We start from the raw sequence: 16,890 nt of genomic DNA, 5'->3' as shown, positions 1-16,890 counted from the left end.
GACCATGTCCAGCTTGAAGCAGCTAGAGGAGCTTGAGACCTTCGCCCATTGTCCTTTACAAGATTACAAAGGGTCTTAATATCTGAGAGGGAGGGATAGTTATTTTTTACGAACCATGGGTATGGACTTGGGGGGGATGCTGGGGGAGGGAGATACTGGGTGGAGGGGAGTAAAGGGGAAAAAATTGGAACTACTGTAACAGCATAATCAATAAAATATATTTAAAAAAAAAAAAAAAAGACAGAACAATTAGTGGAGTGACAAAAATGTTTTAGCAAATGTCCTCAGTAATGAAGGGAAATTCATACCTCAAAGGCTCACTTTCATAAGGACACAGTATCTGGTCTCCTTCAAATTAATGTCTACTTGCTCCTTCATCTTTTTAGCATTATTTATCATGTAATTTATATCTATATAAATAATAATCCTCATAAACAAAACAAACACACTGCTACATTATAATGTATTTTCCAGCCTATTACATGTATTTTCCCTTTCTAACCTCCTTCATTCTCTCTTTTCTAATGAATATTAGTAATAAAGACAAACACAGATATAGTTTTTACTGAGTTATCAGGTGCTGTTTCTGTTTACATGTTTCTTATTTATGTATGTCATAGTTCACATGTTAACTCATTAACTCTCACAACAACCCTACATGGCAGCTAACATTATTATTCCCATTTTGCAAATGGAGAAACTGAGGTTCACAGAGGTTGAATAGCTTGCCTGTGTTCACACAGCTTATAAATAACAGAGTAGGGATTGATCCCCAGGAGTCCCAGGCCCTCTGGCTCTGAGTATGTTTTAGCCCCAACATTGAATCATTCCTCCAAATGTGGGGCTGGACATTCCTGCTTCCTTTATCTCATCACAGAGCTTAAAGATCTTGTCTGTTCTCACAGACTCTTTGTCAACCAGTCTAAAATGTGTATATTCACATTTCCATTCCACCCACCTCCTAGTTACTAACCTTGAGAACCCCCCCAAATTAAGCTTAGTTCCTACTCTTCTTCATGCTCCATGTTTTCTCAAATACCCTTCAGACACCAGTAAAAATTATAAATACAATCAGGAAAAGGTTTTCAGTGGTTATCTGAGGAGTGAAGATTACAGGTAACTTATATTTTCTTTGTTTCTCAAATTTCCCGAAATAACCATATATTACCTTCATAATAAGAATTTTTTTAAACTAATACTATTAAAAATAAAATGATAACAAAAATAGGTAAGTGATTTCATCCTAAGGAAAGTAGTTTCTAGCATATTCTAGTATTCTTTAGCAGTGAGTTATGGTGTTGGGCAGTTCATTCAACACTGGGCTTTCCTCAGTCATCTGCCCACTGAGGGTAGTACTAAGACATCCTAGGTACCTTCTGATGTTAGAGTCCCATAATCTTGTGTTTGGAAAAGTTAGAACTGTGAAGGACATACCAACACCCCACAGGGTGAGCGCAAAACCTAGAGTCTACCTATTTACTGTTTAACTGTTCCAAGCCTTGGATTATTTCTTTCTTTCTTTCTTTTTTTCTTAGTAAAATGAGAGGTTTGCATCAGACATCCTCAGTAGATTCTGTCCTCCAGATCTAATATTCTGTGGTCCTGTGGGTCAGACGATCACTGGGAAATGGCTTTTCAACAGTCAGTGGCTTCTAGACAAAATGTGCAGTCTGTTCTCATGCATGTTAGAGAATGAAAGTAGGAAGACGCTGAGGCTACCGAAGGCATGTCGTGAAATAATTCCTGTTTGAAAATCCTGTTTCTCACCACCTTTAAGCAGGGCAAAGACAGACACAAGCATATAGCTGATCTGGAAAACTGCCTCTCCTCTGTGAAGATTACAGACTTCAGGGCCTATGAGTTCCACAGCCTGAAGGTATTGCTTATTGAGTGACATGCCTCTTTTTCCTGGTTTAGCCGTTCTTTTATTGCCTTTGTTCAAATAACAGCAAAGTGCAGCAGAAGAGCACAGAGCAGGGCCTAATCAGGTCTGCTGTCTCTAATGCACACTGAAACCCCGGGAAATTCATTTCCTCTTAACTAAAATAATGGATTCCAGAGGCCCTGTGCAAATGTTAACAGTGGCTGCTCTTACTCACCCCAGGGCCTCAATTTCCTCATTTGAAGAATAACTTGCTTTTGACAAGACCATTTCCAAAGGTCTCTATAAACTTTAAAACTATCATTTCATGTAATTAATTTCAACAAGCTTTAGCAGGGAAACCCGGATGAGACTTCCCAGTTGTGGGTTTGGGGTTCTTTAAGAGAGATTGTTTTGCAATAAACTGAACAAGTCTCATGAAATTCTCAAGCATAATGTAGAATAACATCAATTTAAATTATTTTTTATTTAAACTAAAAATAACATATGCCACACATCCCAAAGCCACACAGAGAGAACCGTGGTTTCTGTGGCCTGAGAAGCCACTACTGAGAGGGATGAGGGCCCGAGCAGGAAACCGCGATTTCCTTTGCTGGTTCTTGCAGTACTTGGTGCACAGGCTGGCCTATCGAGGTGGACTTGTTTTGTTCTTTTTCCCTCTCCTGTGCAGGGTAAGACCTGGAATGAAGTCATGGAAACACATCAAAAACTTCCTACTGATCAATTAGACTTGAGGAAGCAGCAAGAGGCTGTATGGGAACTTTTCACAAGTGAATGCACTTATTTCTTGGACCACTTATTAGTTCTTAAGATGGTAATGCTGGGCTTAATTTTTGAAGTAGGTGGAAAATATTAATTTGATTTGGGGGATTTGTTTTCCTCTTCCACAATGAAAAATGTCGGCGGGGCTGGGGGGGGGGGTGCGTTGGAGGGCTCCTCCTTTAGCAGATCTTAAGAAATTTTTACCTATTGTTTACCTACTACTTGGTTGTCTCTTCATTCTTTTCTTAAACATAGCCTCTCAGAGTTGGAGGAGATCTCCCCCTCTGCTCTCTGCCTATTCCTACCCTGTGTTCACACACTCCAGGAGTCAGGGAGCCCACAATCGCCCTCCAGGCACCCCTTCCAGCACCGGTCACTTTCCACTTCCCAAACTCTTGCTCCGCCATCAGCAGGGCCATGAAAATGCTGTATCAGTTGCAGGGCCACAGCCACAGACTCCCTGGCAGCCTCTGCATGCATTGCAGTGGGGTTGGATGATGTGGTATGTTCGTGAGCTCTGCCAAGTAAACAGTGTCCCTGATATTGTGCAGTGCTGCTGCCCTGACCTGATGAGGTCCCGAGCAGATAGTTCCTTACAGAAGAACCACAGGGCAAGGGATGGCAAGGGAGCAAATGTCTTCCAAGAATGCAGGGGAGGAAGAGCCATATTGCTCCCAAGTTTGCCTCAGCCTAAGCACTTTTGAATTCTGCCTACTCACTTATACAGAAAAAAAAAGCATTGTGTAAAAAAAGCACACAGGGAGACCTAAATTCAAGTTCTGTATCTGCTTCTGACTTGCCATGTGACTATAGAAGAGTCTAGTCCTCCATTTCCTAAACCAAGGTTGGCAAACATTTTCTATAAAGGTCCAGATAGTAAATACAAGGTGGGGCAAAAGTAGGCGTACAGTTGTTCATAGGGAAAGTAATAAAATAATTAATAAATAATAATATATGAATAAACTCTGTGTTTTGCATGCTCAAAACTATAAACCTCCATTTGCCCCACCCTGTATTTTAGGCTTTGCAGACTATGTGGTCTTTCTGATAACTACACAGCTCCTCCCTGCAGTGCAAGAGAAGCCATGGGCGAATTATAAAGGAATGTGCATAGCTGTGTGACAATAAAACATTATTTATGAGAACAGATAGCAGGCCTGATTTATCACACAGACTATCACTTGGTGATCCCTGTCCTAAGCTGTAAAAGAGGGATGACAATATCATTTCAGGTTGTCTCTTAACATGTGGGCATTGTGATCTTCCAATTAGCCTTCTCTGAAATCTATCAAGTGACATACAAATGTCAGTTTTTATTTTCTGTAAGTAATTTTTATTGTCAGTCACAGCACTGGATACTTTACCAACAAAACTTGAATCACAAAAACACTCTGAGAAAATGAAAACCTAAGGAGTATATCATTAGAATACAGAAAACTAGCTTAAGTAATCCAGGATTTTGTTGGCCCACATGAAGTCCAGAGTTGGGGAAGATTTCAAGGTTGGTTTGATCAAGGACCTTAAAACCAAGGACAAATTCTTTCCATCTGCCATTCCTGCCATCCAGACATCAGCCTCATGGCTGGCTTCTGCAGTAGTCACAGAATGGCTATTTTCCTTAAGCCCATGGAAAGACGGAGAGAAAATAGAGAAAGAGGCAAGATCTGCTTTCAACATTCATAGCAAAGGCTTGAATTTCTTTCTAATTGGACTACTCTGATAAGGCAATCCAGGCGCACCCCTGGGAGTAAGGTCAGCTTGCCACCTGGCACATCAAGGCCTAGGGAAGAGTAGATAGTGAGGTGAAAACCAGGATGAGTTTAGAGAAGAGGAGCATTGAACTGCATCATAACCATCGGCTGTTCACTGCGGAGCACGAACACACTGAGCCCTACTTCCCTTGCTCTAATAAATAACACAGAGCTTTTCATCCCACTGTTACCTGCACAAGTTTTTCAAACTTTTCTGGTTAAAAAAAAAACCAATTTGAGTTTATTTATTTTCCAACGTCCTAGTATATTTAGAACCCCTGGCTGGTTTGGCTCAGTGGATTGAGCGTCGGCCTGCGAGCTAAGTGTCGCTGGTTCGATCTTCCAGTCAGGGCACATCAGAGAAGGAAAACTCTGACTCCAAAAAACCTCTGCTGCCTTGCGGCATACCTCTTCAGGGGAAAGGCTAAGGGAGTAAACCCCGACAGAAAATCCGGAGCCGGAGTCCCTAAGGCGGTTTGACGTTGTAGTCAACACCGGCAACTCCTGCGGCGCACCTGAAGCCAAGCTGTATTGACTCCGTCTTTCCCTTGGACTCTTCAGCTGCGAAGAGAGGGGGGGTCTGCTGCATGGGCAACAGCAGACCCTCCATATCACCCTGCTTCACTGGAGAGGACACTCCAGCGTCATCGCAAGATGTCGATTCAACACGGGAGGAGACAGATACCGTGTCACTCCCGAGTCGGACTGCACAGCCATTCTCGGCGGTGCAGATAGACTCTTAAGAAGCTACACCATCGTCTCTCGAGACGGACGGCTGCCGACGACGAGTATATTTAGAGTATACAACATGGTTTTCCCTTTACACAATCAATATGAGTTTCCCAAAGTTCTTGTAAATTGGAATTTACAGTTAGTAAATTCAAATAGTATTGTGAATATACTAAAGGACTGAATTTTTTTTTAATGGCATAATTTTCAGTAGAGCAGAGAATCTTGTAGCCAAAAGACTTTTTTTCTACATTTTCCAGATTCATCTGTCGTAATGAGCCATGTTTCTTACAGTTGCATATGTTAAATGCTTGGATGTGGCAGGTTTCCAGACAACCAACACGAACACTACAGATCTGGGGAAGCGCTTAGTCAGTGGCTCCCAAAGTGCACTGCCTGGGCCACCAGCGTCAGAATCGGACACTTGTTAGAAGTGCAGATTCTCAGACTCCGTCAGAGACCTACTGAATCAGAAGGTCTGGGGGTGAAGCCCAATCTCTGGTTTAACAAGGCCTCTAGGTGATCCCAAGGCAGGTTCAAGAACCAGTCACTGCATGAACTAATATGGAAATGGAATTGGAGAAGGCTGGCATCTAAAGTCCAGTTTTCTTTACACCTCAAATTCTTGAGATAATTGTTCCCTTAGAATGCGTCATCGTATTTAGGCAAAGCATTCCTATTTCAATAAATTGATCTTTCTTTAGTTTTTAGGATCAGGAGAAGGTTATCTGTGAGGATTGTAGTTCCTTGTTGCTGTAGACTAATCTCCCACTGTGTGAAAGCATCAAATCAAGTAACAATAGCATAAAGACTCTGTAATGTTTTCATTAATATTTATTGCCTTTATCCAAATCTAAATATCTTACCAGATCAAATGTTAACCCATTAGTTCTCTATTTTTAATTTCAAGAAAGTAAAAGACACTTGGATCTTTTGGAGAGAAAGGTACAAAAGAGAACTCAGAATGAATGTTGTTTTGGTCTCAGTGCTGTTGGCAAGAAGAGAACCTGTGAGACTTCATTGACACCAGGAGGCAGAGAAAGTCCATTTGAACAGATTATGTCCAACAGGAATGTTGTTAGGGTGCATATTAGCAACAATAATGTCATACGGAAGAGCACATTTCCCATATGTTCTATGGAGCTTAAATGTCATCATTCATATTTCAGAAAATTCTTAAACTTTAAAAATAATGATTTCTAAACTGTTTTGTAAAACTGTACTCAGAGGTTCATGTTTAATATTCTTGAAAGGGGCAAGTTTCAAAACTGAAGATCAGAAGGTAACATGCATTTTTTTTTAAGGTCTTTATGAATACACTGAAATATCTACAAGCTTATGAACATCTCCTGGATGTGGATTTATGGAGACTTTTTGCAAATCTGGAGGAGTTAAGTCAGGTGAGCCAAAGCATAAGATGTCAGGAGACATGTTTTAAAATTTATCAGCGGGGTCATGAAAATGCACATCTGTTCTGTTCCTGCAGCTTGTATTCCACACTGGAATATGGAATATGGTCCATTCCCTCACATAACCTTATGGTCAGGAGGTCTGGTTATAAGGAAATCTAAACATTTATCATTTATTAACATCTTACCAATAGATCACAGATATCAGCCTTCAGTAGCATTTTTCATTTTTCCTTGGCTCTTTGAGAAAGTAAACATTCCTAAGATCTCCTTATCCTTCAAAAGTGTTTATTCTCAAATGAATGTCCTTCTCTCATATATTATAAATAAATAAATAATATCTTTCCTCCAAACAGGAAGAGGAGATTCTAAAAAGAATTTATTTATAAATGAAAACTTATAAGACAATATATACTGAAAAGAAAAATAAATCTGAATTTTGCCAGGAAGTAAATTTGAAATGTCAAAACACCTGTAGGATAATATTTGAAGTTCACCGACTATGTATTCCTTACCCCTGAGTGGGTGTCTACTCTTGTTTTCTTTCTCTCTGGCCATAGACAAGCTTTGGCTTTGTGAGCAGCCTTTTTGCCATCGTGAAGGACTATATCGATGCTTCTGAGACTTCGCCGTCCATGGATTTCATACCCGTGTTCACAAAGGTAAAATCCTTCCAGGAAAGCTCCACTGCTTGTAATAAGTTCACCCCCTCCCAGGATAGTTGTTAACATCTACTTGACTTTTTGTTTTTGTTGTGTGTTCCTGGGAAAGTTCCACCTCACCCTCCCACCAAAAAAACATTCTTTTCTCTGACAATCAGCATTTTCAAAAATAAATTGCAGATTCTGTTTTCCCGTTGTCATCTCTACTGTGTGGGTTTATTAACACAGAAATCTGCATGCATGGAAAAGCCATTTCCAAGTCGGTTTTTTAAATGACTTCAATTTAAAACAATGTTCATGGCAATAGTTTGTGTAGGCTAATTTCATGGTTCAGTTGTTCTTCTAACAAAGGGCCAGTCTTTAAGACAAAAAAATAAGAATAATAAACCTTCAAATCCATCAGCACCCTTAATAGGATTTCCACAAATAAAAGTGAGAAAAACTTTAGCCCTGGATTGAGAAATGTTGTTTATTTCTTGAGTAGATATATGAGCCTCTTCCCTATATTTTTTACTTTAAGATTTTAAATCCACTTTCTATCGATTCTCACTTAGCAAGATTTGACTTCTTCCAACCCACTTAAAAAAACATAGATTGAGATTTATTGAGCACTCACTAAGTGCTTATGTGAGGGGCTGATACCCTGTACGCAATAATGTGTAAAACCAGACACACTCCTGCTCATTTTCCATCTAGTGGGAGAGAAATTAATCCACTAATAATAGGAATAATTATATAATCCAAGTGAGATTAATACTGAGGAGAAAAAGAACATGGATATTATGAAGGAAAGCTTTGTTGAGGCAGAGGATGAGGTAGTTACAGACAGGAAATTCTTCCTGGGGCAGAAAACTAGGTATAAAGGAGGAAGATCCTTACATAATTTGAACAAGAAATACTTTGAAAAACAAGAGAATGTAAAGTATTGGGAAGTAGCTAAAGTCTTGGGCTATCTCAATTTATTTAGTCAGAAAATGTTTAAGTTTTAAATAAATAGCTGGAGAAACACCAACCTCTCATTAAAACACATAAGTTGTCTTAGTCTGCTCAGGCTGCTATAACAAAATATTACAGACTGGGTGGTTTCCAAACAACACCTTTTTCTTTCATGGTTCTGGAGGGTGGAAGTCTGAGATTAGGTGAGAGTTCTCTTCTGGCCACAGACTTCTCATTGTATCCTTCACGTGGCAGAAGGGGCCAGAGAGGTCTCTGGAGTCTCTTTTTAAGAACATTAATGTCATTCATGAGGACTCCACCTTCATGAATGAATCACCTCCTGAAGGCTGCATCTCCCAATACCATCACTTTGGGAGTTAAGATTCAACATACTCATTTGAGGGGGACACAAACATTCACACCATCATATAAGTGCACTCATAGCATACTGAAGCATGGGGTGTTAATAGACTCTTTATTAAAGGTCTATAACAGAGCCCACATATGAATGATTTATGTCACAGGTGTACAAAGATGGGTTACACAAGTTCTTCCTAAATTTAAAATGTACTTGATCAGTCAGGTCTGATTCAGTTGTAAAGGAGTAACATTCCCCAAATCTCAATAGCTTGGTTCATACCTCCCTATGCTCTCCTTCTAACACACTTTGCCACTGTCCTGTCTCTGGGATCCATGCTGAGGAGCAGGCGCAACCTGGAAGGCTACCAGTTGCCATGGCACAGTCATAGGAGACTGGGCAGAGCACTCACTGACTCTTCAAGTTCTGCCTAAAGCAGCACATGGCACGTCTGTTCACACTTCATCAGCCAAGAAAGTCACATGGCCATGTTTACCTTCAGCAGAAGGGGTCCCCATAATCTTCCCTGGGAAGGGAAAACAGTTGAACAGTAATACAGCCTCACAAGAAATTCACCAGATCGAAGAATGGAACATTGGGTTATTCATACACAAGCCATGTGAGCGAGTCACTGAAAAGGAAATCAGGCCTTGAGAGACTAGATCAGTTGACCAAGGTCATATAGCTGATAAATTGTGGAACCGGATTTCTAAACCTGACCATGTATGATCTTAACAGTTGCCTCCTTACTAATGAAGTTTCTCAAGCATCTTGATGTCCTTTATCTTCAAGCTATAATCAAATGTCCCCTCCACCCCCTCAAAAATAAATTCACATCATCTTTCAAATTATTTCTTGCTGGAGCCAAAACTTGACATTTTTCCCCATGGTGTTTTCTCCGCCATCCCATAACAAAATATTTTTGTAGGTGTTCATTATTTGTGCCTTTGTTGCTGTCACCTCCTTTAGTGATGTTTTAGTCTGGGTCTATTTGCTGTACTAAATATGATTATAGCATTATCAACAAGTGTGTCTTCTTTCTCTAATTCCACCACATCATGACACTATTAGAAATTGGTTAATGGGACCCATTACTGATTATGTTAATCAATAAATCTATAAAGGAGTACATAGGCTTAGCAACTTGGTGGACACTGTGAAGCCCTGAAGAGACCATCTGCCAGCAAGGAGACAGAGCTTTGCTGAAGACAAAAGAATAACTCCTTCCCAAGAAAGTCATTTAATGGAGATGGTGGCACAGGGTGTGGTGTGCTCAGTTTGACTATTACAGAAATACGTACATATGCTTAGTAGAGGTCCTCAAATTTGACTCTACAGTTTTAGAAGCCAGCAAGAGATTTAAGTTTATGGATATTTTTGAGGAAGAATTGTTGAAAAGTTAAATGCTGTTACTTTAATCACTTACTACCAAACACAAACTTAATATCAACCAGCACAAGCCCTGAAATCAAAGGCAATATTTGCTATCCAGCACGTTAGGGAGTGTAGACCTCAACAAAGCATAAACAGAAGGGTGAATTAAGTCCAGATACCTAAATAGAACTTTCTTTAAGGATAATTTTTTTGAAAAATGATTTATTGAGGAGTTAACGGTTTATTTTATGGGAGTCTATTTTTTAAAAGAATGCTTATTGTGAAGATAGCCTGTTTCTATCCACACAGTCCTAACTCCTCCTGGATAATGGTGATTGCTCCACTCTTCCCTGTTCTAGTCAGTGATGAAAGTTAAGAGAAAGAGAAAGTCTGTCTGCAGTGCCCCTCTGCTCTCTTCTCCTCTTGCAGTATTTCCAAGGGAGCCTCTGTCAAAGCCACCAGACCTACTGCCTGAATTACTCAGCTGCTGTCTTTTATCTGGAGAGCCTGAAGCAGAGAGATGACTTTGAAATTTATTTAAAAGTAAAGTACCATTTTTTTCTTTCATATTTTTCCTGAGGTTCTTTGGGGTATAACATGTACTAGTAATTATTATACCAAATTAAATGGGAAAGAAGAAAAATACATTATCAACAATACATTTTAATTACAATTCTGCTTTCCTTAAAAATACATCTTCCTTTGCACACTGAGGAGTTTTTAATGGTACACATCTGAAAACATTATATCATCTAATGTCCCTCCTGAATTTTTGACTGAGGCTTTAAAATGTTTTGTTTATTAGAGTGCTTGTGGACAAAATTGGTCTACTGTAAGGATAAAGCTAGACTGAGAACTGAGGCTTTGTTTGTGACTAATGTTTGGCTCTCGTAGGATTTGGTCCCAGGGAGATTCTATTGCACACACGGTGGGGGCACCATTTACGTTGTATTCTATGCAAATGGCGGCCCCTGGAGTACATCATAGAGCAGGATGTAAATGTTGCCTCTGAAATCGTGCAACATGGCAGAGCTATGGGTCCCAAAGCATTGGGGCAAGGAATTTCTGCTTAGGACCTTCAGCATTTGCTAATAAGCCAAGATGGAAAGGATTTTCCTTGACTTCTCCAGTGCCTTTGACCCCTCTTTTGACATTTCTTTGGGATGAACTGTACCTTTTCAGAATTATGCCAGAGCCCTTTTGTATGATCCAGAGAAAATAGTCTCAGCGTTTTCAGAAAACTAGCTCCTCCTGCAGCTGCAAAAAGCCTCCAGCAGAACCTCACTTCAGAGGCATGGGAAGAAAGGCTGCCACGGTTCCCAGACTTAACTATGAATCAGTGCACCTGTGTCCTGGATAATCCAGGAAGCCTGGGTGTGGCGTGGTTGAGAAAGGAGGAACAATCTTGATTTGATACTATATTCGTAGTTTCAAACTTTCAATATTTTATTTGCTACTCAAACTGAAAACTGAAAGCTCATTAGATTTCCAAATGTATGAATGATCTTGTTTCAAAAGTTTTCCCCCGGAAGTTGATAGATTAGACTCCCAGCCTGGCCCCCAAACTGGGGAGAATCCAGTTCCTTGTCTCCTTCTCTCAAGCCAGGGCAAAGATTACTTCAACAAGGCCCAGCCCCCATTTTCAAAGAACTGTGGAAAATCCCATATCAGTTGTGACATAGAGGGGTAGTTTATATTTCTTATGAAATATATGTCCCATCCAAAGATATTTAGGAAAAGGGAATAGAGGATGCAATATAATGATAACAAACAATACTTTTATAATGCATAATGCTTTTCCAGGCACTTTATTAAACATCTCTTTTAATCCTTAGCACAGAACTATGAAGTTCTTCACATTCTTCTCATGTGTCCCTGAGGCTCAGAGAAGTTAGGTGATTTTTACAAGATCACATGGCCAAGAGATGGCAAAAAAGAACCTGGATAAAGGTCTTCAGGCAGATGCTCTTTCCACCAAAACTATTTACAGCTCCTCAGGGCCATTTCCCATCACGTAAGAACTGTTAACATCATGAAAGAAAGATGAGGGATCAAGGTGAGGCTTTGGAGGAATTAAGGTAAATCTGCTTTCCACAGCCCCATAGGACAGAACAAAAGCATCATCACAGATAATTAATAATAATTTAATTATATAACAAATGCAATGATTAAAATATAATAATTATAATATACAATAGATAATAATAATAAAGTGACTGGTCTCAAGCTCTTGGTATAGCCAGCTAGTCATCTATGGTCACGTTGTCTACACAATAACCCTGTGGAATGTGATATTATCTCCATTTTTCAAGAGCTCAGGCAAATTAGGCAGCTAGCTGAAAGATACGGTTGTTGACGGCAGAGGCAGGATTTAATTCAGACCTATCTGAGGCTGACATTCATTCTCCTACTATGCACTGACATAAACAATGTCACTGAAGAATTTGTATCTGTGCCATGTTATGGGCTATCTGGAATTGGGCTATGAATGCACTGGGATGAATTTACCCTCCACATCATGTAAGGCTGAACTTCATGAATGTCTGTACATCATGATGGTGTGCAGGGATGGGAGTGAAATTCTCCCTGCTCTTTCAGAGACAAAATGATGCAGAGAAAGAGACTGGAACTTTGTACCAGATCACTTTGTGGGGTTCTGTTAACAATCACTAAGAGCTCTAGCTACCTTGGACTGAGTGTTCAGAATGTGCCAGGCACTGTTCTGGGCACTTGGTACGGATCATCCCAATAAAACCTCTCACAAAGCTGCTGGGGTAGTTATTCTTGTCCAGATTTCACAGATGAGGTTCAGAGAGCTTAAGTAAATTTCCCAAAATTTCAAGAACACTGGCTGTCCAGCCCAATGTTGCACAGCACCAAGACCGACTTCTGAAGAGACTGTTTTTATATGGGCCCCTGAATTCCTTTTACTGTTGCTGTAAACATAGTGGATGTATATTATAAAACAAAAGCATCCTCCATTGATCTAGACCTATCCATAAAAACCTTTTATGTGCAATCCCTCTTGACTGAGATGTTCTTTTTCCCCCAAATGGATCTGAAAAATAGAGCCAATAGAGAAACGAAAGAAAAACTTATATCTAGTTTTAGAAGCACTGAATATCTCTTTTCTCTTTTCTGAGGCCTTCTGAGCCACTGAAAGCTTCCACTATGCCCGCCTGGATTTTTGTCTCAATTATTTAACACTGGTGCTTCTTACCTGATTAATGTCTGGGGTAGGTTGGGTGTTTTCACATTTCCTCTGGGTGCTAGCAGCCAGAGCTGTTTTCTATGGCATAAAAATTTGGAGCAGTGGCCGGGGCTGTGTTTTGAGGAAATACCTAACTGCTTCTGAGAAGTCAGTTACTGGAGCTTCCAGACCCTGGAGCTGGAATGCTGCTGCCAGTGAGTCAGCGTGGGGGTCAGCCACTCAGGCCACAGACTGAGGCCTCTCCACACCCCCTCTTTCCACTCATTCCCACCCCTGACCTTTCCACATCTGCAGCTCCTGTATTCTCCATCCCTTCCAACATCAATGAGAATCCCAGCCATTCTGAGCCAGATGAGAACTTGGAGGTGATCTAGTACCTCCCACTAAGACGGGTCTGAAGTATGGAGCGGGGAAGCTGGTCCAACAGAAAGCCTGGAAGCCTGGCTCCTCGAGCTGGTCCACCCCCCCACCCCCCCACCGAATCACGCAACCCTGTGCTCACTTTCCTGACCTGCCTCTTCTGTAGGGGAGTAGAAAAGATCCTGTCCAGCAGAATTCCTGTGAGGAAGAGTTCTGGATGTTTCTAGAAGAAATACTTTGATAAAGTTCCTAGTGGGGGGAGGGTGAAACACCCAAGGACATGGTCAAGCTATGAAGGACAAGTGTCAATTGCTAAGCATGAGGCCAGGAGTTGGAGAGGAAAAGAGAGAGAAAGAACTCTCTTTCCAAAGGAGAAAATGGTACAGTCAAAATGGGGGTAGGGGGTACTGTGAGCTATGTATTTGACCCCTCCCCACAAACCCAAATCTTCAGTAAAATAAATATGTTCATTTATAAGACATTTGGCATGAGTGGGATTACAGTGGAAACCAACGTAGGAAACCAACCAAGGGGTTACGTTTGGCATCAGCTGGCCCATGCTGTTCAGGGGATAAAGTGTGAATGCAAGCAGGAGTCCGGGGGCCTGAGGAAGCCATTAAAATCTCAGTTTCTCAGGGAGTTTGTAAATATCTAAGGGAGGGCTCTGGGCTTAGTGGCGGTTTGAGCCAGTTGTGCCTGGAGCTCCCAGATGCAAGGGCCAACACCTGGGCATAAAGACGTACAAAGCTATTTTTGAGGAAGCAGAGGGAGCCTTCCAGAGTGTACACTGAAGCTGACCATGAAAGGTCTGGGTCAGGTCACAAGGCAGAGGAGATAATGTGGTCCTGTACTCAGCATAAAAGACCAAAAAAAAAAAAAAAGGTGGCAGGCCGCAGTGAGAAAAATATTTAGTGTAAGGGCAGGACGCCTTCCGAGCTGAACGAAGGTGTGAGTGAGGAGTAGGTGGGAGAAGAGAAGAAAACGCGCCCCCTAGTAATATTTTTTATGTACCTATGTGCATAGTAGCCGGAGACCTGATTGCATGTGTCATGTGTCACCTACACAAGAGCTGGGGCCTTTTGAGTTCAGCACTGCATCTCATTTAAAGAAACAACCTAGCAGATGAAATAAACTTATGAGCTATTCTCATGTTTGTGCTTCTCAAATACCATTCATGGAAATCCCATGGGTAGCCCACAGCAGCACTTACAGGAATTCCTTTCCCTGTTTCCCTCGTGCTTCGCACACTGTGCAGCCGCCTCTTTGTCAAACTCTCTCTATTGAAGATGGTCTGTGTCTTTATCCTTTTCCCCTCCCTCTCTTCCCTATAGCATGTAGCTCAGTGTAGCCTCTCTGACGTCTATTTTCATTTTCTCATATTACCCTGATTCCCTCCAAGAAAGGAGAATCAAGGAACTGATCCAACAAGCAAAAATTCTTCCTTTTCCCTCCAGGTATTAGTTTTCAATTCCCCTAACTGTGCTCACAATGAGGATAGGAACAGAGGTGGAAAAACTAGAAATCTGTGAGGGCCAGGAAGAAGCAGAAGCCAATGGGCCAACTGAACTCTTAAGTGAGAATGATAATCAAGGCAGGAACTCATATATTAACACATCTTATCACTGCCACAGAGGGAACATGTGTTCTCTAGGGAATTTAAGAAACTTGGAACTTTTCCTGTGCCTCTCCATCTTGACAAATCTCTCCATTTAGGAGGACTAAGAGGTGGTGTTACACGTAATGCGAAGGACTGCCTTTATCACCATTACTAGGAAGGCAAGACAGCCAAAGAAGGATTCTCTCATTGCTTTAATTGGAAAGCACTTTCAATATTAGTCAGTAATATTCAATAATACCTCTTCACCACATCTAAGAACCCCATTTCAGACCCTGAATTTGCTAAAGACACTTGAATATAGAATTTTCAAAAGCAAAGTCTAGTCTGTGGCTCCTAAACTTCCCCAACAAGCTCACAGTTGCATTGTGTGGTTTCTAAGTAAATTCTCTAGAAGTTTCTCATATCCAGGCTTCTCAGGGCCTCAATAAAAGTGATACTCTGGTTATGTCTGCTTGTTCCTTCCACAGTGGTGTGAGCAAAATGAACAGTGCAGACGGCTTCACCTGCCTGAACTGCTCGTGGCTCCACTACACAGGCTGACTCGATACCCCTTGTTGCTGAAAAATATCTGGAAAAGGAGTACAGACTCCACTGAGAAAGTTATGATCTACTCCATCCAGGAAAAGGTGGAAAAGTCAATCCGTAAGTCCCTAGGATAAGTGACTCAGCACTCCGGTGGCAGCTTAATCAGAGTTGGGGGAGGGGCTCAGGGAGAAGGCTCTGGCTCCTGGGAACCATCTGGGCTTCGTCCTAGAAGGTAGTTCCATTGACTTGATGTTATGGCTCTGGGAAATCAAACACACACAAAACAATGACTCCAGTCACATCCTGGCGAACCCTACAGGAACTCTACCAGCAAGTTTACGCAGGACGTGGCTGTCTCCAAGGTTTTCACATTGAGTTCAGGCAGGAAAAGTTCTACTTCCCAGATGACTGAAGGCTTTGTTTTTAACATCCATCCTGAGTCCAAAAAAAGCAATGGGAATAAACACCATGGGAGTCCTTTCCGACAGATAAATTACCATTCATTACTTTTTAGGTCACTGAAATCCAGGGCCAATCTAAAAATAATGCCAACTGCAATCCTTAGAACTGAAAATTTGGGAATGTGAACAGAACAAGCCCTTTGATGACTTAAGTTTTTCTGTATAATTAAATTCAAATAAACAAGTCCATGATATATGCCCCATAAACCAAGATTTCCTGGGAGTGTCAAAAGGGAACAATTCAAATATATGATTATCAGCTGTACAGAAATGACATATTTTTTCTGCTGCAAGTTTAAATGTAAAATGACCATTCAATGGGAGTATTTTCTTTTTTTGAATTTTTCAAATTCTAAAATGACCCAAGGAACTAGAATCAAGGTTGTCGGGTGCATAAAACAAAACTTCAATGACAAACAGACTTTTTAAAACTTTTAAAGTAATTTTGAAGATTATTACTCATTTTGATAGCTTGGTGAAGAAGATAATAGCATCTCTCCTGGGGATTTCGCAATAAAAAATGGATTTTCATTGTTGGGGGAACAGATCCCTGTGGCCTTAGTTTAAGTCTTTGAGCTTAACGGTAGTGAATTCTCAAGGATCACCAACCCATGTGATTCTACGGGTCTGTGATCTGCCCTGTATTTCCCCAAAAGCATTTCAAAACCTCAAAAACAATGTTATTAGAAAACCTTGGAAAGTTAATACAACCCTTCAGAAAAAAATCAGTTTTCTCCGAAGAGAAATAATTATCCTTATCGTTAAGCAAATGTATGTTTTATACTTATGACAACAGTGTATGTTTGACCTTGTTAGTCTTACTTTTTGTCTTCCTTTAATTACAGGATATTT

At 40.8% G+C, this 16,890-nt stretch overlaps 1 protein-coding gene across 1 annotated transcript in view; it reads left to right on the top strand.

Moving 5' to 3' along the window:
* The first annotated feature begins 1,777 nt into the window (after positions 1-1,777).
* PLEKHG7 (pleckstrin homology and RhoGEF domain containing G7) overlaps positions 1,778-16,890 on the top strand; it is a 39,846-nt gene continuing 24,733 nt past the window's right edge. The window contains exons 1-6 of the mRNA XM_090275737.1: positions 1,778-1,876; positions 2,553-2,696; positions 6,429-6,524; positions 7,094-7,195; positions 10,293-10,406; positions 15,520-15,694. Coding sequence (XP_090131863.1) covers positions 2,574-2,696; positions 6,429-6,524; positions 7,094-7,195; positions 10,293-10,406; positions 15,520-15,694 — 610 coding nt within the window. The 5' untranslated portion in view covers positions 1,778-1,876; positions 2,553-2,573. The remainder of the gene's footprint in view (positions 1,877-2,552; positions 2,697-6,428; positions 6,525-7,093; positions 7,196-10,292; positions 10,407-15,519; positions 15,695-16,890) is intronic.

The sequence above is a fragment of the Furipterus horrens genome, unplaced genomic scaffold (assembly GCF_987537825.1).
Source record: "Furipterus horrens unplaced genomic scaffold, mFurHor1.1.pri manual_scaffold_4, whole genome shotgun sequence".
Taxonomy (NCBI): domain Eukaryota; kingdom Metazoa; phylum Chordata; class Mammalia; order Chiroptera; family Furipteridae; genus Furipterus; species Furipterus horrens.
Note: the sequence above shows the minus strand (reverse complement) of the source record. Positions and strands in the feature narration are given on the sequence as shown.